General features: G+C 47.2%; 1 protein-coding gene across 3 annotated transcripts in view; it reads left to right on the top strand.

The window, feature by feature from the left end:
* Positions 1-22,603, top strand: part of PAX5 (paired box 5) — a 185,314-nt gene that overhangs the window by 53,669 nt on the left and 109,042 nt on the right. For all 3 annotated transcript variants that reach the window (XR_013526846.1, XM_008999523.5, XM_017974771.4), the window contains exon 6: positions 6,714-6,889. Coding sequence is in view for 2 of the 3 variants with exons in the window: in XM_008999523.5 (XP_008997771.1) it covers positions 6,714-6,889 (176 nt within the window). In the remaining variant the exon portion in view is untranslated. The remainder of the gene's footprint in view (positions 1-6,713; positions 6,890-22,603) is intronic.

Below are 22,603 nucleotides of genomic sequence, written 5' to 3'. Positions count from 1 at the left end.
TGTAGTGCATAAAACAGGAATGGGATCTGGGAGTTATTTTCACAGTTTCTCTCCTCCCCTCTTCCCCTCCCCTCCCCTCTTCCCCTCCCCTCCCCCCCCTCCTCTCCTCCCCTCTCCTCCTCTCTCCCCTCCCCTCCCCTCCTCTTCTTTTTTTTTGAGACTGAATCTCGCTTGTGCCCAGCCTGGAGTGCAATGGTGCAATCTTGGCTCACTGAAACCTCCATCTCCTGGGTTCAAGCGATTCTTGTGCCTCAGCCTCCTGAGTAGCTGAAATTACAGGCGCCCGCTACCACGCCCAGCTAATTTTTGTATTTTTAATAGAATTGGGGTTTTACCATATTAGCCGGGCTGGTTTCGAACTCCTGACCTCAAGTGATTAGCCTGTGTTGGTCTCTCAAAGTGCTGGGATTACAGGTATGAGCCACTGTGCTCTGCCTATTTTCATAGTTTCAAACAGCTTAAGAGTAAATATATCCCTGTGAAGAAAAAAGAGATTTACTCCTGTCTCTGACTTTTCCCCAGAACACCCACTGCCCACAACCAACAGGCCTCTCCTTGCATGAGTGTTCATTCAAGGAAATGGGGTCCCCTTGGTTGGCTCAGGCAGTCTCTTAGGGGTGGGATGAATCATGGGCAAAGGGTCCTCTATAAAGACTGCACAACAACCAAAATGGGAAAATAAGTCAATGCTCATTTAATACTACTTAGAAGACAAAATCTTGGTGGATTTTGGTGGAGAAAGGGGTTAGAAATGGCCAACTCAGCTTCCTTAGCTTACCATTGGGGCCTCTGAGACCCAGAGAGGGAGAGGAACTTGCCTGGGCCCACACAGCAAGTAAGGGCAGAGCTGGGGCTAGAACCCAGGTCTGCTGGCTCCCAACCCTTTTCCCACTGGGCCCTGCCACTGCCCTGCCATGTTGAGGAGCAGCTGTGGGGATGAAGGAAGCTGTATAAGGGCTCTGGCTTTGGCTTGGGCTCCGCAGAGAAACTGGATTCTGAGAACAGCTCTAGCCTCCTTTCCTGGGGCTCCTCAGCCTCCAGCTGGGGTTACAGCCCAAAAGCCGTGATGCTAGAAGGGATTTCAGAGATTCCTGTTGGTTTTTATTTTTTTTCCTCCTAGTGAGCATCTGCAGACATAAAGCACATGATGATTTTTAAAGAAACAAACCAGAACCCTCCAAGAAAAATGCAAAACCCCTGAATCTGCTGTGCTCTGAAGAAAATGCAATGGGTTTATGATCTTTTAAGACACACAGGAGACAGCTTTCTCTTGACAAATGGGAATCTGAGGCTATTTTGCTTCCTCCCTTTTTGCGTGACCAGACCCGATTGTGTAAAGCTTTTAGCTTCAAAGCTGGGTTGTGAATAACATTGGTTTAACCTGAAATTTAAAGCCAGCATTTCTTTGCTCCCTGAGACGGGGCTTCCTGCCCCTTGCTCCCCTGAAGCTAGCTTCCAGAATGTTAATTCTACGAGCCATGGTTGACTAAGCCCAGCACTAGGTCTATTACATATTATTTGATTTGGAGTAGAAAAAAAAGATTTAAAGATACCATGCCCCCGTATACCTTTGTACTTTTGCCCGTGTCTGTCCATATATTTAAGCATACCATTCACATTGTGAGCTCAGACTTTTCTCCCTGGAATAAAATGGGTCTGAGCATTTCTGTAGCCTGCCTCCAAGACCACGTTCTCCAATTAAGTCGGACAGCAACCTCTCTTCACGGTGCCGATGAGAAAAGCTACGGAAGCTTACACCGGAGGCCTGGACGTTCAGACCTGCCCTTGTGCAGGGGCTGATTTTGGTATTCATTTTTGTAGCTGTCTCTGAGCATATAATCTTTTTGTTGGCTCGTTCTCACTGAGTACCCACTGTGGCGACACCAGAGGCAGGACAGAGGGTCCCTCACCTCCTAGGACCATGTGCCTTTTCAGTCAGAGTACTCGTCTTGGTTGATGCTTGCACCGTTACTGGTGTGATTATCTTTTAATTACTGTTTGCCACCTCCTCTGGACATGACTTCATGAGGACAAGGGCCGGGTCAGCTTTTGCCTATTGCTGTGTCCCTGGCATTAGCACTCACTAAGCTTGGTGGAGGAAAGAATGATGAATGAGTGAAGTCAGTGGGAGGGATCCTGGCATTTTCAGACCAGACATGCAGAGTGATGGTGCTTGTCACACTTGTCACAGGTATTAGCAATTTGTTCATTTATTCCACAGATATCCCCTTTGGAGGAGAGAGAGATGAATTACCTCCCACCTTTACCTCAAAGGTAGCTCATAGCACAGTGTGGAAGCGAAGGGCCCAGGGGACGTAGCTCCTAAGACAGGGGAGAAAGTGGCCAGAGCCCTAAGAACGTGAGCTAGAGGACCAGCTGGGGCATGAAAGAGGGCATCCTGGAGGAGGAGGCATGTGTGCTCTCTGGCTGTGTCTGTCTGGAAAATGATGCCCGTGTCCATGGGAAATGGTTTCTATTCCATATGGGTACAGCGGATCACCTATGGCTAAACAGGCCAATCACCGCATTGCCTTCCAACACCCACAAATGCAAGCTCCTACCTCAGCTGGCCCCTAGTTTCTACCAAAAGAGGAGGCTTGGAAGCAGAGTTTAGAAAGCAGGGCCTGTCCTTAAGGAACAAGCGATTTGGACCCTGGGACTGAGAAATGTGGCGGGCACATGTCTCTCCAGCCCTTCTCGTAGCTCCTCAAGACTCCTGCAGCAAGGCTCAGATCCTCTCTCTGGCCTCCGGGGTTGTCTGGCTGGATCCTTCCCAGCCTCTCCAGATTCTCCTGGGGCCTCTTTCCTCTCTCCCTCCATTCCTTTCATCCCCTTCTCTCAGGGTCTTTGTATGCAGGTGTCCCCTCTGTCTGGCACCCTCTCTGCCCCCTCTCCCTGCTCACTCCTCACTTTCCTGGCAGTTCCTCTTGGAGACTTCCCTGACTCCTGACTCCTCCCACACCAGGCTGCTCCCCTCCCCATTCTACTTGGTCACATGGATATATTTTTATGCTCTCTTTTCTCCTTAGCATCAGTCACAGTTTGTAATCCTATGTTTACTCGTGTGACTTCTTAAGTGGGCTGCCCTCTCTAGACTGTAGAGAGAAAGGCTTGTCTTGGTCAGCACTATATCCCGGTTTTTGTCTATTTTTAAAATGTATTTACTTAAAAAATATTACCTGGTACAGAGTAAATATTTTATCAAAATTTGTTAAACCAGTGAATAACTGATTATGTGTTTTGAAGTGTCTGAAGCCTTCTTAAGGAAATGACAGACACTGTTGTCTTTATTTCCCTGGTAAAGAAAGCAAGCAAGGTGCTGCTGGGGCGAGGGCAGTCATGGGTCAGGGTGAATGCCCGGGAGGTGGGCTGTGCCCAGCTCGCAGCCTGCCGAGGGCAGTCCACCTGCCTCGGCCTCCCAGGTGCTGGAATTACAGGCACGAGCCACTGCACCTGGCAGCCTGGATATCCTTACAGGCTCAGCTGACAGGGACTGTGGCTGACTCTCAAAGAACCAGAGCTGGATGCCGCCATTCCACTTCCGGGGAGACTTTGTAGAGAGGGGCGTGGGTCCAGCAAGGCTGCCTGTGCTTAGAGTCTGTGTGGTGTCCTCAGGAAGAGGGTCTCCCAACACACCCTGTGTGTACCCTTGAGGGCCTGTGTGCCCTGAGCCTTTACTCTGTGCTGGGCTCTACTGGGTAATCAGACAGTGACCTTGCCCACAGCGGCCCTCAGTCAAGCCACCCTCTCTGAGCTTTGGTCTCTGAGCCGTGGAAAGAGCCTGGCCCATGAGTCCCGTGGGAGAGGGATCAAGCCTGAGGAGGTCTCTGGGAGGATGGCCTGGCTGGCAGGGAGAGGCCCCCTAGAGGGGCAGAGTTGAGGGGGTCTGATGGAGCATTCTGGGTGGGCGGGAGGAGCCGGGCACTGCCTGGCTGTGGACAGAGTGAGGCCTCGGCGGGAGTCCTTAGGAGGTGGCTGACAGGAAGGTGGCATCACTGAGTTTCGGGCCTGGCTGGCGGGATCAGGGCTGGGAAGTATAATTGAAGCTGGTGGAGGGAGAAGTCCTTTGAAAGTGGATGTGTCCCTTCTGACAGGGAGGAACTTGGCAGTGGACTGGTGACCAAGGCCAACATCACGCTTTAGCAGGAGTGGCTGGGACCAGGATGACTGGTAGAGCAACAGCTGAGTAGGGAAAAACTGAGCCGTCTTTCCTGGTGTATGTGTGTGGGTGTGCATGTGCGTGTGTGGGCATAGAACATTTGAGAAAAGGTCATTCGGTGGGTGCTGACCAATGGAAGAACACTGCTGGGCAGACAGACTAGGCGGTGAGCTCTCATACCTGCTAGGCCTGGTGACCTTGTGGGAATGGTCCCCAGGGGGATGGGACATGATGGGAGAAGGGTCTCTAGGATAATGTCCTGTCGGCAGGACCAGGCACCTGTCTTGTGGAAGGCCAGGGTCACAGACTGCCAGAGGAGGAGCACATTGGGGAATGTTCAGGCTGGGGAATGTTGGTCAGAGAGACCAACTTTTGCCTTGGCCTGAATGTGGGGGATTTTGGTCACTCAGGCTGTGGCCCAGCCTATAGTATCCTCTTGGGTCAAAATTGGTGGGGGATCCGTTTTCTCAGAGGGCTCATGAGCTGCTTCTGGAGGCCTGTCCTATAGAGTATGCTGGATCCTCTGAGCCTGTTGGCTCCCACCCAGGGTCTGAAGGGCCAACACTCAAAGCTGCTATCTTTATTCCAACGTCAGCCACTGTGCTGCAGTTGTCCCCAGATAAGTACAGTTGAGGAAGCAGTGACTTTTGGCTGAGTCTTGGTGACGCCACATCCTTAGTCTGGCCTCACTCCTCACATGGGTGGGTGCTTGACATGACAGATGAAGTCTAGTCCAGGGCCGCGGTGTGCTGTGGTGGCAGGGGTCAGACAAGGCCTTAGTAAGGGCACCTTTTAGCATGAGAGCAGATCCACGCTGGTTTCCCCAGGGCTTTCCAACTGCAAAGGCAGATGCCCCACCTCTGGGCCTGGGTTTCAAGAGTGCCTCTGGTCAGCCTTGTGAGAGCAATGTGGTCCCAGAGAGCACTGGCCGATGATGTACCCCCCGGAGGCCATTTTCTCGGTAGAAACTGTTTGCCCTCCATGCTTGATTTTTTTTTAACAGTTCAAGCTTGAGACTCACAGAGGACAGTTCATCCATTTGTTTCTTTATTGATGACTCATGTTTCCTTTGACACGTAAGTGTCATCAGCAGAGGCAGTCACAGCGTGAACAGCGAACAACACAGAACACAGAGGGGATTTAACCTTACACTTACTTATTCACGTTTGGAATAGGCAGCACATTGAAACTTCTGAAACCAAACCAAAGAAAAGCATGCCATGGAAAGTCTCTCCCCACTCACCTCAACTCACTCACTTCCTACCTCCCTGAATGAGTGACCACGATAAATGCTCCTCATGTATTGGAGAGATACATACTGCACATCGTCTTATTTTCTTCCTTTTTTACACAAAAGGTTGCATGTTTTACATGCTGTGTTGTACCTTGTTTTTTACTTCTTGCATAATAGTATATCTTGAAGACCTTTTCCTGTCAGTTCACAGAAGGAAGCTCATTCCTTTGTGCTGCTGCAGTTTTCTGTTATGCAAGTATGCCTGGCTTAGTTAACCAACCCCCCACAAATAAACTCTTGGGTTGTTTCCAGTCTTTTGCTACAAGAACCTTGAACCTACATCACTTCTCATATGTGTAAGTTGAGCTGTAAAATAAATTTCCGGAAGTGCAATTGCTATATCGAAGGGAATGTGCATTTGTGGTTTTGATAGATTTGCCGACTTGTCCAGCACAGGTGTGTTACCACTTCCGCCAGAATTGTATGAGAGTACTGTTTCCTACAATCTGTCAAGGCCCTGGCACACGCTGGGTATCAGGAAATAGTCTTATGAATGGCAAATGTCCAGGGTAAAAACATCAGCTCTGGGGAAATGGTACCTTCCAGGAGGATCTTTAGGACAGGAGGGGCAGGAGCACCTGATGACTAAGCCTGTGGGTCAGCCCAAGCTTGAATCCTCAGGAAAATCAATAAATCTCTTTAGGTCTCAATCTTCTCATCTGCAGAGTGGGGAAAATAACCTACATTGAGGGTCATTATGAGGATTAGATGAGACGATGCATGTCGAAATGGCTTTGTCAGCCGGGTGCAGTGCCTCACGCCTGTAATTCCAGCACTTTGGGAGGCCAAGGCGGGTGGATGATCTGAGGTCAGGAGTTCAAGACCAACCTGTCCAACATGGAGAAACCCTGTCTCTACTAAAAATACAAAATTAACTGGGCATGGTGGTACATGCCTGTAATCCCAGCTACTTGGGAGGCTGAGGCAGGAGAATCGCTTGAACCTGGGAGGCAGAGGTTGCCATGAGCCAAGATCATGCCATTGCACTCCAGCCTGGGCTACAAGAGCAAAACTCCATCTCAAAAAAAAAGGGGAGGGGCTTTGCACAGTCCTTGGCACACAGCTGCAGGAGGCTGGCTCTGCACTTACCAGCAGGTGATCTAGGGCAAGGCAGTCCCTTACCTGAGCCCCTGCCCATGTCTCCTCTGGTCAGGGAGGGAGTTGGGGTCAGGTCCTCTTTGTAGTCTCAGGGTCTGACCTGTCTTTCTTTAGCAACGTGTATAACCTCCACTCACCCTTCCTCTCTCCTGCTCATCAAAGGTATTCAGGAGTCTCCAGTGCCAAACGGCCACTCACTTCCAGGCAGAGATTTCCTCCGGAAGCAGATGCGGGGAGACTTGTTCACACAGCAGCAGCTGGAGGTGCTGGACCGCGTGTTTGAGAGGCAGCACTACTCGGACATCTTCACCACCACGGAGCCCATCAAGCCCGAGCAGGTACGCCCTGCAATGCACGCCTGCCACACTTGCCACGGCCATGCTGGCCACCGCCACACCGGCCCAGCCACTCTCCTGAAGGCAGGGGCATCTGGCAGGGTGTTGGTGAGGGCGTAGCAGGTTCTGCTCAGAGAGGGCTCTTCAGTGTTCTTGGCCAAACTTAGGCAGTCACTACATCCCATGAGGTCGGGAAGGCTTGTCTGGGCTCCAGTGGCTTCTTGCCCTGGTGTTTCTGTTGCTGGCCAGCCAGGGCGTGGGTGACTTCTCTGGCTGCTCTGGTGTCCTTTCCAAGGGCTCTTTGGACAGAGGGGTGTAATGATCTTCTGGGCCACTTGAGGTGGTCTTGGGTCATTATCTTGTCAATCAGGGTGATGGTGGAAATATGTAACCCGCACGTGTCCTGGGGAGCTGAACAATGGAATGAAGGAGTGGGTGGGTATCCCACCGTCTGCCCTCTTACCAGGTCACCCTGTCATGCTTTTAGTGACTGAATCCAAAAGTCTGGAGATGAAGAAATATCTCATTGCACAAACTCCCACCTGGGCTATTTGCAGGTGAGGGGAGAGAGTGGGAGGGTCAGCCCTGGCTGACTGGCCGTGTGCTGTACCCTGGGCGGAGTAGTCACTGCCTGTGGCTATAGAGGTGGGATCACGAGACTTGGCCCAGTGACAGGCTCTTGAGGTCTAAGGCCCCTGAAGTAACAGATTCAATTCATAAGACTATTTCCTGATACCCAGTGTGTGCCAGGGCCTTGGCAGGCAACCTTGCAGGCTAGACATGGCTCTGGATTGCCAAGAGCTCCCACTTGGCGGGCCAACCAGGGAGACCCTACAGACAGTAACTTTCCCCAGCACGTTTCTCGCTGGTACCAGTGGTGAGAACTGGCTGCATGAGCTTCCTCTAAATGCTAATTAGAGGATACTTCTGAATTTTCTCCAAAAAGTCATTCCAAATAGTGTAGGCTCCCTGCACAGCTCCCACGGAGAGGTGAGGTGCTGGAGAGAACCTTGGGTGGTGAGGAGAGAGCAGGGCCTCTGGGGCCACCAGTCTGTGACTGTCTGTGTCTGAGCAGTTTCTATGAGAGCTCTTACAGACCTTCTAGCCACTTTGTTTTCAGGTGGTAAAATCGAGGTCCCGAGGCAAAGCGACTTGCCTAAGGCCACCCTGCAAGTCATGCATTCACTTAACAAATATGACGAGTGTCTACTTTGTGCAAGGCATGGAGCCATGCACCGGGTCACATTAGTGAACAAGACGGGCTTGGACCTGCCCTCCGGGAGCCTACAGACTTGTGGAAGAACCCCAATGAAAGAGTTAGCTAGAGAGTCATGGATTACAGGTGTGCTTGGTGCTGAGGAGGAGGTGTCTGAGGTTCTCTGAGAGCCTAAAGGAAAGACTGAGCCAGGCTCAGGGTCCTCCTGGGGGAAAGGTATTTAAGCTGAGCCTGAAGGGGTTGGGTGTAGCAAGGAGAAGGGGTGTGGGGGTGGAGGGAAGGTGCCTGGCAGAGGGGACAGCAAGTGCAAAGGCCCTGAGTTGAGAGGGAGGTGGCAGAAATGAGGAACGGAGAGAGTTGGTGTGGCTGTGGCTCAAGGATGGAGCAGATGAGGGAATGATGCTGGGGAGGTGGGCCTGGTCTTGTAGACTTGGACGAGGATTTTAGACTTTCTCCTACAAGCCGAGTGATGCCTCTGCTGGGTAGGACACGGTTATGGTGCTGGACACAGCCGACCCCACACACTGTAGGTCCTGGGCTTCAGAGAGGAGAGGCTGTTTCCATCACAAGCACCATCTCCCCTCTGCTCAGAACCCTTCTGAGAGAGGGCAGAAGGCACATTTTCTCTGACATGGGAGGAAAGTGAGAGTGGACTTGATTGAGAAACCTTCCTGGATGAGCCTGTTTTTCCCTCCAGAAAGTGGAAGAAAGTTTATCTTCTAACTGCTGACGTAAGAGATCATATAATTTTAGGGCTGGCAGGAACCACAGAGGCAAGTTTCCTGCACTCCACCTGGCCTCTGCAGCATAAGTGTTTCTATGAACCCCTTATCAACACAGACACTCAGTGTAAGACTCCCTCTGTGTTTCTCATGACTCTCATGGAGACTCAGAATCTGCACCATGGCTCCTGTAGCTTCGAATGCCCAGGAAGACCATGCAGCCTGCAGGGCTTCATCCCCCAGTGGTATGGAAGCCGCCCATGGACTCACTCTCTTACTCACTCACATGCCACTCACCCAACATCTTCCCTGAACACAGGCTGGGAGCCAGGCACAGTGCCAGGCGCTCATCAGCTCTGCCCAGTCATGCAGGGGCAGTGTGCTGTGGACTCAAAGCCCATAGGACAAGAGAGACCATTCAGAGGGTCCTGATGAGGCGTCAGCCAGTGAGGGGGACATTACCTGGGCTGGGAGCATCAAGGATGATGGCAGAGTGAGCAGTGTTGGATGGGGGTCTTGAGGACAGGTCCCATGGGCTCATGGAGAGATGAGGTCTGATGGGGAGGAGACCTGATTACAAACTCTTCGAGGACTCAGCATCTAGCAGTGTCCTTCAGAATGAGCAGGCACATCTGCAGGCCTGTCTCTGACTGTGTGCGCTCTGAGATAGGGCCTGCAGGTGAACTGCATGGCGGGATAATGACTGACCCAGTGTTTTCTGGTTAATCTGCTTCACCTCCCTGTAATGTGCCTTAATGAGGAGAGATGGAAGGTGAGGCGGTGGGGCTGCCTGGTACACACACAGGCACTGGACTATGAATGACATACCCTCACGCCCGATTCCCAATCACTTTGAACAAATCATGACCGAGCAAGGCGCCGCAGGCTGGGAAGGGATGTGCATCAAGGGTACAGCTTCCTTGAGCTCCTCATGCTAGCTCTCTGAGAGGTGAAGGTTCCACAGGCCCTGCCTGTGAGTCCCAGCGTGGCATGGCAGTGGTAACAGGAAGGGGGCCTGCGGTGCTGGCCACGGAGGCTGGCTGCCTCTTCCATTTTCGAGCAGATTGTGCTGTCTGAGTTTGTGTCTCTGTGGTCTAGTGGCATGGATGGGGGCCTTGCTGTCACTTTCGTTGAGTAGCTTGGTGGGGAAGAAAGAGCATTTACTGGCCTTGGGGTCAGGAAGCTTGATTTGAGTCCTGGCACCACCCTGCTGAGCAAGTCACTTTTTTTCTGGACCTCAGTTTCCATATCTGTGGTAGGAGTAATCATGATTTTGATGATGACAACAAGAACAGCAGCAGCAGCTGAAACTGAACGTGGCAATCACGATCCTCCTCACCTGTGCACCATAGCACTCAGTTTACAAAGACCACTCACATCCGTCTTCTCACTGGACCCCCAGTGTAGATGCCTGCCAAACAGGCTGGGCATGATTTGTGAGCCCCATTTTATAGATTGGAATATTTTTCTTCCCAGATTGTTTACTCAGAGAGTTTCCAAAATATTGTTGAACCACAGAGCTGGAATCTGATCTCAAGGTCTTCTGGCTTCATCTTGTGCAAGATGGTTCCATGGGCCTCTAGGTCTGGACAATTCCAGGGACCAGTTTTCTGTCTGGTTGGTTATCAGATCTGGCCTTTTGCAGCCAGAGTCTGCCTGTCATTCCAGAACTCTCAGAAGCTTGCCATAGTCTTGGAGAGGCCACATCCTCCCAGATCCCCCACCTGTCCCTCATGGGAGGAACATTCCTCATTGGGGCCAGGCGGGGGTTCTGGCAGACACTGCTGTTAGATCAGAGCCTGCCCCACTCTGCAGCTTTTCCCACCAAGATCTACCTGGGTGGGCTGCCCAGGCTTCTGGCTTTTATAGGGAAACTTAGTAAACCCTTTGCCCTGGGTGGAAGGGGTTAACGTTGACTGCTCCTGGGGCAATGAAACACTTCCTTTTCAAAACGGTTATTGAAAAAGCAATTCTGTATTCCCTACATGTGGAGTGAGTAAAAATCACCTGGAAGGAAGAGAAGGAAAAAAACTGCTGGGGATGAGTGTGTGGGTGCATGTATGTGTGCATATGTGTGCGTATATGTGTGTGTGTGTGTGTTTCCAACAGTGGCATCTGTTTCAGCAAAACTCCCGTTGATGCTGTCATTGGAGCAGCGCTCCTGGTGGGAGTGGGTCCCTCCTCCGGCCGCCACAGGAAGGCTGCGGAGCACAGCCTGCCGTATTTACTCTCGGCAGACTATTAACCAACACCAGGCTATTAATCTGGCTTTTGAGCCTTCACTAAAGCCCATAAAAGCTCACAGTTGTCAAATGGAGTTCATTTTAATTTCCTTTCAATCACAGTAAATTATTCAGGTGATAAATCAGCTGGAGCAGCCTCCTGGCTGTAATAGAAACCCTAATTCCTGGCTAATTATCCAGCCCATTGCTGCCAACAGATCAATACGGGTGCAAAATGGAACGGACCAGGGCCCTCCCTCCCATTGGGCCAGAGACAGAGAGACAGCTGGGGAAGGGGACGCACTGCTGACCTCCCAGGAAGTTCAAAGGTCACGGGGGGTTAAACCGGGAGAAGGTCTGTCCCTTGTCTAACAGAGAAAGCCACCAGAAATGCCTCCTGCTCTCATCAGCCACTTTGCCCTCTCAATGGTGGCACTTCTCCAGGCTGGTGGGCCAACTAGGATTGCCTTCTGCGGGCATCCTGTTCCTGCGAAGGGGTTGGTGTGTGCTTTTGACATGACTGAGCTTGGTTGTCAGGGATGGCCTGAACCTCAACCATGAGGCAGAAAAAGGGCTGGGTACTCTGGGGAGAAAGAGAATGTGCTTTTTTTCTTCAGGGAGCTCATTTTCCTTCATTGTGGATCTGTGTCTCACCATGAGGAGGGGAGAAAGAGAGGAGGGGTGCGGAGACAGGTGTGCCAGGCTGAGAAAGGGGAAGGCTTCCTGGAGGAGGTGCCTTGAGGGAAGGGCAGAATGACGATCTGTGGTAGCAGATGGCCAGCTGGAAAGGGCACTCTAGGCTGAGGGAGCGGCACAGGCAAAGGGCTGGAGGAATGCAGGTGTGGGCAGGGAGCTGCAGGGGTCCTGGATGGTTGAAATGACGGGCAGTGAAAGGAAGTCAGGCACAGTGGGTGGAGGAGCAGGAGGGGACCCTACTTCAGAGGGCTGGAACGTAGCGGTGAGGAGGTGTGGCTGCTTTGAGAGCAGTGTGTCCCAGAGCCCGGGATCTGTGGCCTGGATTGTTCTGTTCACCTTGGAAGCAGCTTTCACTGGGACCTCTTGCCTCTTATCCTGTTTCTGCAGCTACCATTGGACGTCTTTCTTCTTGAAGCCCACCTCCCACAAGAGTCCCTCGTGGTTTCCACCACTTGAAACCCCAACCCCAGACCTTCATCCCCCTTATGACCCTTCACCGTCCCCATGTCCCTCTGCTTACTCACAAGAAGCTCGGGCTATGGCCAGGCCTGACCCTTCACTGCCCACACAGCCTGGGCTGCTCCTGTGTCCAAGGGGGCTGCTACCCATGGCCTTGCCTCTCCCAGGGCTGGCGTGCACATGCGTGTGTGTGTGTATGCACGGGAACATGTGAATCCTGGGGAGGCTCTGAGTGTGTTTGGTGACAGTTACTGTAGTTATTACGTTCTTAATGTGGTTTACACTCAGACTCCTGCTCACTGTTTCTCTGCCCGGAACATTCTTTCAGCCTGTTTCTTTTCTTTTCTTTTTTTTTTTTGAGACAGTCTTGCTCTGTTGCCAGGCACCAGGCTGGAGTGCAGTGGCACAATCTCGGCTCACTGCAACCTCCGCCTCCCTGGTTAAAGCAATTCTCCTGCCTCAGCCTCCCAAGTAGCTGGGACCACAGGTGTGTACCACCATGCCCAGCTAATTTTTGTATTTTTTTAGTACCCTGTCTAGGCCCAGGAGGAGTCCTGCTTGCCCCAAGAGGCCTTCACTGACCCAATTCAGCCTGCACCAACTTGTCTCATCTGAGCTCTTAAATGCATTGTTACAAATTATTACATTTTGTTTTAATGTTACATTGTTACATTAAAACCAAAATGCTTTAATGATTGCTGTAGCTACTGTGTATTCATTGCTTAAGGTATGCCTGGCTCTGTTCTGCCTGGCTCTGTTCTGGAGGACCCTTACTTACCCTACCACATTACCAAGTCACACCAACTCCCATCATCCCCATTGTGCAGACAGAACAGCTGAGGCTTGGTGAGATGAGTACAGTGACTTAGCCAAGGGCACACAGTAAATATAGGGCCAAGATCAGAAGCCAGGTGCCTGGCTCCAGAGCCTGTGCTGGTGGCCATTGGAATACTCCTAGTTGTAGTGCAGTCAGGCTACTCTGACTCTTAGAGATGGATAGTTTCCTGGAGATACAACCTGGGGGTTCATTTGCTTGTGCAAGGAGCTGAGCATGAGTTAGGAGGTGCTGGCACTGCCACATGAACCAGTGTGGTCTCTGGGGGCATAAATGGAAGTATAGGGCTGGGACTGTCCCATTCTCCTCTGAGCTAGTTCTGCTTCTCTCCTCACAGGGCTGTGGTCAGGGCCAAGCTCCTTCCTTGCAGACAAAGTAGAATTTGTGCAAAAGAGGCAACTGAAAATTCTTACCTAGGAAGGATGACTGGAGAGATTGGGGTAATTTGGTCTGATGAAGAGAAGGCTTAAGGTCGTGAACAAGGAAGAAGACAGGCCAAAAGAACTCACTATTAGCCCAAGCTTTCTGACACTGGAATGGGCCTCCTTGTTAATCAGTGAGCGTTCCATTGCTAGAGGCATGCAAGTAGAATCTATTCATTTTCATATATGTGGTTTTAGAAGTTTAAAATCAGAGGGCTTAATTATCTAAATGCCAAGGCCTTTCCAACCTGAAAGAATGATTCTAAGATAAGAAGAATGAGAAGGGTCTGGTGGGAAGAGGGGGAGGAGTAGAGAAGATCTTTTACATTGAAGCACAAGGAGGGGCACTGAAGGGCAGTTCCCCCCAGGAATCCTTATTAGGGTGGGCAGAGAGGGTCAGTCTGCGTCACAGGACCCATGGCCCTGAGCAGTAAACGGGTGGGGGCTACAGGGTCTTGGGAGGCCATTGGATGACTCTAGCTCCTCTAATGCATGGAGCAGGGCTGGGGTTCAGGTGAAGATGCTAGGGCCAGGGCACTGGTGGCTGCTGTCAGCCTTGCTGCCTCCAGACAGTATGTGGCCTCCTCTGCCCAGGAGTTCAGTGCCAGGTCCCATGGGGGAGGGGTGGGCTGGTCAGCACAGTGGCAGAAAGCGGTATGTGGTGAGTTAGTGTGGTGGGAGGAGACTTATGGACCAGGGCCAGGAACTTGGATTTTATTATCTTGGGAGCAAAGAGAGGCCTCTGTGAGACTTTAAATTGGGGAATGTCAGGATCCAATCCAACACAGATTGGAAGATGATTCTTGCAGCTGTGATGAGACTTGGAGGGTTGAGGGACCAGGAGGCTATTGCCAGGGTGTAAGCGACATTGCTGTACCCTTGAAGATGGCTGCCTGCAGCTGGCTTCTCTCCAGTCTGTAGTATTGCTCAGGAAGTGTGGCCCCATCATGCACAGCTTCTCTCCTTTCCCTTCTGCTTCCCCACCTCCTCCCACTTCCCTGCACCCACCCTCCAAATCTCCAGCCAGGCCCCCAGTGTTACTAGAATTAACTTGAATTTGATTCTGAGCTTCCTGCTGGTCAAAGCAAAATGGGAAATGCAATCAGTTTTTTTCTTCTCATTGTCCACCAGTAGATAAGAGTCCAATTACTCAATGGAAGCCATGTTTTTTTCCTGACATTTGGAGTGTAAAGGAGATTCTCACATGAGTTTTCAGTGGGCACACCAGTGAGGCAATGGTTATGGTCCTCAACAGCACATTTAGAGGCCCTAAAGCAGGTTGTATAGAGCTTGTCTTGTGGGTGAGTATGATACCTGCATGCTAATCAGTGCATTTCTGCAGGGGCAGGGCTACTGTGACCATGCAGCTCAAGGAAGCCTTTCTAATAGCCCAACTTGTGAAGAAAAATCCCAGACCCTCTAGGGTAGCTCCTCCTAGATTATCCAACTTGATGCTCTGGGAAGATATGCCTTGGGGCTTTGAAACCTGATCTGTACAAAAAATGCAAAAATTGGCCAGGCATGGTGGTGCTGCCTGTAGTCTCAGTTACTTGTGGGGCTGAGTGGGGAGAATCACTTGAGCCTGGGAGGTTGAGGTTACAGTGAGCTAAGATGAAGCCACTGTACTCCAGGTTGGTTGACAGAGCCAGACCCTGTCACCAGGGAAAAAAAAATTACCTATATAATAACTCCAGAGTCTGAGTCTGGTTCTGATGCTTACTTTATCTCTTCTTATTTTTTTTCTTGCCTAATATTTTGTTGGAAGTTGTATATGATACATGAAGTAATTGGACTGAAGTAAGGTTTCATGTGAATCTGGCAGACTTCAGCTGTAACTCTATATTCTTATGACTTTCTAGATTTGGAAGCAGCTGTTTGCCCTTTGAGACATTTTCCCGCCCCAACAGTACCCGTGGGAAAATGTCCTCCTCAGGCAGAAGTGGTTCAATCTGTAGGAAGGTGCCTCAAGTGGTCATCATCAATTGCATCAGCTCGACTCTTGTGGAGAACAAGAATTTCATAGTTTGCATTTAACTTCTCTGTTGGGGGCTTGGTATGCAGGGACTTGGGGAATCTTGAAGGAGGGAGAAGTCATATGTTTTAGAGATTAAACAAGCAGATGGTAGGCTGGATGTGCTTATGTTCAGGACTTCCAGTTCACCACAGCACACATAGAAAGTGTTAATATTTGCATAACATGCCAGGACAAATAGGATGCTCGTGGCTGAAGGCAATTGTCCTGCAGGCTTTAGCTTCCCTACATGTCCCCTGGTCATCCAAAGCCTGAGAGCATTGGATATCTTGGCACACTATTTGTAAGGCTCTGCTTGTGTGAACAGGAAGAGTTGGGGTTTGGTTGGAGCTTTGAATCTTCTCTCTTATTCTTCCTCTGTAGGGTTGCCAGCCTAGCGAAAATGGACAAGGTGCTGATTTGGGTACTGAGCAAGTACCCAAGTACTCACTCCATACCTTCCCAACCATTTCTGGGGGCTCTGAAAACCTGAGCTGGGCAGCACCACTTAGGCTTAACTTAAGCACCCCTGGGAGGAGACCTAAGTAAAACTTCTGGCACATTACTTCCAAATCTGACTGCCCTGTAGAGCAGACCCTCTCTGGCTTCCCCACCCAGTTGCAGGTGGGGAAGACACTGAGAGATGGGCCTTAACTGGGCCTTCCCACGGGAAGCCTGAAGCACAGGAAGTTTGAAGTTCCGGAGAAAGACTGCTGAGTTGCAAAGTGCAGTGATGCCACCCACCAGCGAACATAGCTCTCTGCATGTTCTGGGCTCTGACCAATAAGATAAATGACTTCACCCATAGCACGGAGCTATAAGACAGTGGAGACACGGGGAGAGGGGCTCTCATTCCCAGTTGTTCCCAGCTGGAGGAGAAGAGGTAGAAATACCTTCCTGAACACTGAGCTGTTTAAGATTTAACTTGGGACATTTCCTTGCCTTTGGAATGAGATAATCACAAAGATTATTCTGGAATTGTTGCTCCCTAGATCTCTAGAAGTGCTGGGTGCTTCTAGATCAGCCATACTCTCCCTTATCCTTCTATTGTTATCATCTCAAAGTGACCCAAGGATGAAAATTACATGGACTGTATGGGACCTCAGCCTTCTTCACTTTTTTGCTGCCAAGAATATTGCCTCGGGATGCCCATTTGTTTCTAAATAGCTTTTGAAATATTTTCTAAACAGCTGAGTATTTTTTGTCTTCCTGTAGATCAAGCACAAAGGTGGTTCCCTAATAAAAATCAGTGTGTCTGTTTTGTAAGGCAGGGAGGTATTTGAGGAACACTGGGCAAGCTGCCATAGTGAAAAGCATGGGGCTTTGGGCTTTAACGATGGCTCTTGGACTAGTCACTCTGGCTCATGGTTTTGGCATTTGGGGTGGGACATTGCACTGGATCATCCTTGAGACCCATTCCTGCTCTAACATTCTGTGAGTGATCAAACAAACAGGAAATCCATCATTTATTTTTATTTTGACTTATTTACAGTTTTTCCTCCTGTCTGTTCCACTCTTTTTGATGGCAGGCAAATTCTCTGTGTGTGGGATTTAAAGATTACAAGCAAATTGTCAAAGAGCTGCCTGCACCTTGCTTGGATGTTCTTTCATTCATTTATTCATTCATTCATCCAAGAAATTTTTACAGATATGCCATGTCAGTGACATTGACCACCTGTGCTGTGTTGTGTGGCATAAAGATACTGATGCAGCCAAAGATACTGTGTGAGAATTGACTTTTGGGTAGAGATATTTCCCCTCAAACAAGGCTGACCAGTGTTTGCAATTAAAAAAAAAAAAAAACAAAAGGACAGATAATTCTGGTCTTACAGCTTGTTTGTTTTGAAGTGCATCAGAAGTTTGACTTAAGGAAGTTGGCTATTTACAAAGCTCTTAAGAAACAATAAAAATAAACGTTTATTGTTTTGTAAATTATTTTTTAAAAAAGGAACATAGATTTCTTGTTCTTATAAAAAGGTCTGAGCTATTGTAGGCTCTCCTGCTATTGCAAACAATAGAAATGCTGGATCAAATATAACAATAAAGCATTATATATATTAAACCATATACATATATAAAACCGTGTGTGTGTGTGTGTGTGTGTGTGTGTGTGTGTGTGTGTTATCTATGAAGGAAAAAGAGGGAAATCCTCAGGGGCTGGAATTTAAAAGGTAGCTCAGAGCCAGACTTTAAGTACATGAGCCAATGTAATATCCTGGTGGCCCAGGGTATGGGTTCTCAATTTAGTCCCCAACAGGGGCTGGGGTTTTGATGCTGATGCTGAAACAAAAGATATAGCCTTAGAACAGTGTGATATATGGGAGTGAGAACCAAAATACCTGTAGAAAACTGGAAACCTGGAGGGACTGCACTTTTTATGGAATGGGCGCTAGATAAGTTTTACCTACAGGCTGAAGGAAGCAGTAGGGAAACTTGATTCTGCATGGGACTCAGAGAAAAACAAAAATTTCTAAAAAAAATCCAAGTATAGAAATAATATAAAAACTGGATGATATTAGTGAAATCCCTGAGTGCCTCACAGACACATCTAAAAAATTTTCATCTGGATCCTTCCACAATTTAGTATGTACACCATGCCTACAGAATAAATAATAACTACTAAATAAGCTCACAATTAAAAAATGTCAAACCACCCAAGAAAATGAGGGGAAGTTAGGGGGCATAACCAAGAGGAAAAGTACTCCAAGGACCCAAGATAACAGACAATTTGAAAGAGACTAGAAAATGATTAAAGAGATGAAAAAAATTAGAAACCATTATAAAAGAATAAAATACCATAAAAAAGAAGAAACAGACCAGAAAGATAATCAAACAAATTTTCTAGAAATAAAAATCATGACCGTCAGAATTAATTAAAAATTCAACTGATGGATTAAATACCAGATAAGATGTAGCTGAATAGAAAATTAGTGATTTGGGAGGAGGCAGAGCTGAGGAAATTATCAGGAACATAGCATAGAAAGCTAAAGAGTTGGGAAATATGAAAAAAATAAAAGAGATAAAACAAAATATCATGAGAAAGTCCAACATACACCTAATAGTTGGCCTGGAAAAATAAAAAAAGAGAAGAGAGGCAATATTTGAAGAAATAATAGCTAAGGACTTTATGGAACAAAACTTGCAAGACATGTATCATTAGATTGAAGAGGCATACTAAATCCCAAGCAAATTAAAAATAAACAGACATCTAAACAATACTTTAGTGAAATTGAGGAACATCAAAGACAAAGAGAAAATTATGAAAGCAACCAGAGAGAAGGTATAACTTTTAGACAGGCACTTTTTCCAGTATTGTTAGAAGTCAGAAGACAAAAGAAAATATCTTCAAGTGTTAAGAGATAGTAATAATTACCTCATACTCAGATAAATGATCATTTATTAGTGAAGGCAAATGAAGACATTTTCAGATAATGGCAGGGAGAGTTTACCACTCACAGACTCTTGCTAAACTGCTAAATCATGTACTTCAACAAGAAAGATATGAGTGACTTGCAGTTTCAGCTCTTGACAGGTAAAGTTTTGACACCATCACTCCAATCTTTACAATGAGAAGTAAAGCTGAGCAAAAGGAAAATCAACACATTTTCTTAGCCTATCAGAGAATTGAGGTCACAGGGCAAATGTCAGAAAATCAAAGACAAAGAGAAAATCGTGAAAGAAGCCAGAGGTAAAAATTACCTTACTTATAGAGAAACAAGAATAAAAATTACAGTGGATTACTTGTCAGAAACCTTGCATACAAGAAGAGAGTGGAGTGACATATTTAAAGTGTTGAAAGAAAAAAAAACTCACCAGCCTAGAAGTCTGTATCATGGGGAATGATCCTTCAAAAGTGAAGGAAAAAATAAAGACTTTCTCAATCAAACAAAAATGGAGGGAATTTATCACCAGCAGACTTGGTCTAGAAGAAATGTTGAAAGAAGTTCTCCAGAAGGAAAATGATGTAGTTCAGAAACTCAGATCCACATAAGGAAAGAAGGGAGTTAGAGCAAGAATAAATGAAGGTAAAATAATTTTCTATTCTTGATTGATCTGGAATGTAACTGTCCATGTAAAGTAATAACACAACAATGTATGGGATGATTTATTACATATGGATAAGTGAAGTGAATCGCAGCAATGTCCTAAGAGACAGGAACGAGGAAAGGGGAATATTCTATTAGAAGGTTCACAATTAAAGAGGAATAGTATCATTTGAAGGTGAACTTAAATTAGTTATAAATGTATATTTCAGACTCTAGGGAAACTAATAATACTTAAAAAAAAAGAAATTAAAATGCTAACAGAAGAGATAAAATGGAATTGTATGACACGTTCAAGCGAAACCTGAGAAGGAAGAAGGAGGGAGGAAAAAACAAAGAACAAGTTCAACAAGTAGAAAAGTCACAAACATGGTAGATATGAATCTAATTATATCAATAATCACTTTGAATGTGAATGGTATAAATATACCCATTAAAAGAGACTGAAACCTCGTCTCTACTAAAATACAAAAAATTAGCCGAACGTGGTGGTGTGCGCCTGTAATCCCAGCTACTTGGGAGACTACTACAGGAGAATTACTTGAACCCAAAAGGTGGAGGTTGCAGTGAGCCGAGATTGCACCATTGTACTCCAGCCTGGGAGAGAGAGCAAGACTCTGACTTAAAAAAAAAAAAAAAAAGAGAGATATTAAAAAGCACAAAGGCTCAACAATATGTTGCTTTTAAGAAGGATATGAAGTACAGAAGGAGAGAGTGGGATTTAAGCAGTGATGGTAACCAAATACATAGACAATGAACAATAATCTAAATAGGTTTGTTCAGTAAATAATGTCACCTGTAAATGTAATTACTAGTTTTGGAGGTTTAAAGCGAAGTAGAAAAAAAGGCAATAGTAATATATAAGATTGAGACGAGGCTGAGCTAAGTTAAAACACTCTAAGATTTTTGCATTTCATAGGAAGAAGATAGATATATTGATAAATGTTAGGTTGGGTTAGGTCAGGGATGCAGGAGAGCGAATTAAGGATAACAATGAAAGGGTAACCATTATGGTAACAGAATGCATAATGTGCAAACCAAAAGAGGCAAAAAGAAATGTTTAGAATACTTAGTGGATCCAGTAGAAGGTAAGAGAGAAGAAAGAAAGAAGTAAGGAAAAAGCATGGTAAATTAAAAATATAAAATTACATAATAGAGGGTAGAAATAAAAATATTTGAGTAGTCTTAATAAATATAAATAGATTGGATTTGCAAAATAAATAGAAGATATGTAAAATAACCAAGACCCAGAAATACAGTGTTTTTAGTAATTAACCTAAAACAAAATGGTACTGAAAGGTAGCAAGGACTGAGATAGGAAAATATAGACCAGGCAATACTAATCAAATAAAATATAATAGAGCAATCTCATTATCAGATGATAGAAAGTTTAAAGCCCAAAGTATGCTGAAGACAAAGAGGATTATTACTTAATGATAACAAGAACAATTTATAGGAAAATATAACACTCCTGAACCTGTATGCACTTAGCAACACAGTCTTTAAATATTTAAAGCAAAAAATGTCAATGAACAAATCCCATGATATTTTGGGGAGACTAAAATGCCCCTCTTGTTAATGAATAAATCAAGCTGACAAAAATTTGGCAAGGATATTTGTAAGATTTGCACAACATAATTAACAAGCTTAATAAAATAGACATATGAGGCCAGCCACAGTGGCTCACACACCTGTAATCCCAGCACTTTGGGAGGCTTAAACAGGTAGACCTGAGTTGGGAGTTCAAGACCAGCCTAATTAACATGGAGTAACCCCATCTCTACTAAAAATACAAAATTAGCCAGACATGCTGGCATATGCCTGTAATCCCAGTTACTTGAGAGGCTGAGACAGGAGAATTGCTTGAACCGGGAGGCGGAGTTTGCAATGAACTGAAATCAAGCCATTGCACTCCAGCCTGGGCAAAGAGTGAAACTCTGTCTCAAAAATAAATAAATAAATAGATAGATATATGAAAGGAAAATAATTAGAAAATACATTTGCTTTTCAAACAAGTGGAAGGAATACTTCCATGAATGCCCCTTTATCTTGCCCCTTACTTTCATTACCCCACACCCTGCTTCCCTATCCCCAAATATGTCTTATAAGGAACTTGTAGGGGAATAGAACTGACTGGCCTATAGAAAACTCAGTGGACACATAAGAATTCGATCTGAGCTCAGAAGGGCTCTTGTGCAAGAGGAACAGGAGCAGACTTTTTTGTGGTTCCAAGGGGCAGACCCAGGATTCAGGTGGAAATTAGAGAGAGGCAGCTCTCATCTCAGTTGAAGGAAACCTTCCAAGCAGGCAGAGCTGCCTAAATGTGGATTCGGCTGTGAATCTTCTGTCACTGAGAATGTCTGGTGTGGGCAGTGAGGCCACTTAGGAGGAAGACTGAGGAGGGTTTTGAGCATCAGATTGGGGCTTGGAAGTGGTAATCACTAGGGCCCCTTTCAGCTCTGAGCTTCAGCATTGTGTGATGCATGTGGTTGCATTTGCTCTCTTCTATTTTGGAGAAAAGACGAATTTGTTGATTCTTTCCCGATGTCTTGGCTATGAAACCAAATGGGATGACTTTATTGAAGACGATCGTGTAATCTAGCTTGGTGTCAACGCTTTTAAGAGGATGCAGACCATTCTTGGGTCAGGGCAATAGAATTGATGATGTTTGTGTTTCAGGCTCACCAAGAGGGCAGATAACTTTACCTACCTGTTGGTTACAGTACTTCAAGGTTCCTGGCAAGAGCCGCCTCATCAAGATGAGAGCATGAAGGGAAGATGGTGACAAACAAGCCTTCAGAAGGAGCTTAGGGACTTAGACCAGTTCCAAATGCCAGGTTGAGGTCCTATCTGTGGCCATCCGTGGGGCTGGAGCTGGGGAATGGAGATTAAGACTAGTGGAGTCAAAGAGGTGTAGCTCAGGGAGGTCGAGGGTAGGTGAAGATGATGGTGGGATGTCCCGAGGAAGGGGGATTCTGCCAGGAAGAATGCCTCCATATCACTAGCAGTATGAGGGGATTGGTTTGGGCAGGTGATGCGGAATTCTGAGGAGGTGCTATGGTAGCATGGTGTGGTGATCAGTGGCATGGAA

This window comes from Callithrix jacchus, chromosome 1 (assembly GCF_049354715.1).
Source record: "Callithrix jacchus isolate 240 chromosome 1, calJac240_pri, whole genome shotgun sequence".
Lineage (NCBI taxonomy): Eukaryota > Metazoa > Chordata > Mammalia > Primates > Cebidae > Callithrix > Callithrix jacchus.
Note: the sequence above shows the minus strand (reverse complement) of the source record. Positions and strands in the feature narration are given on the sequence as shown.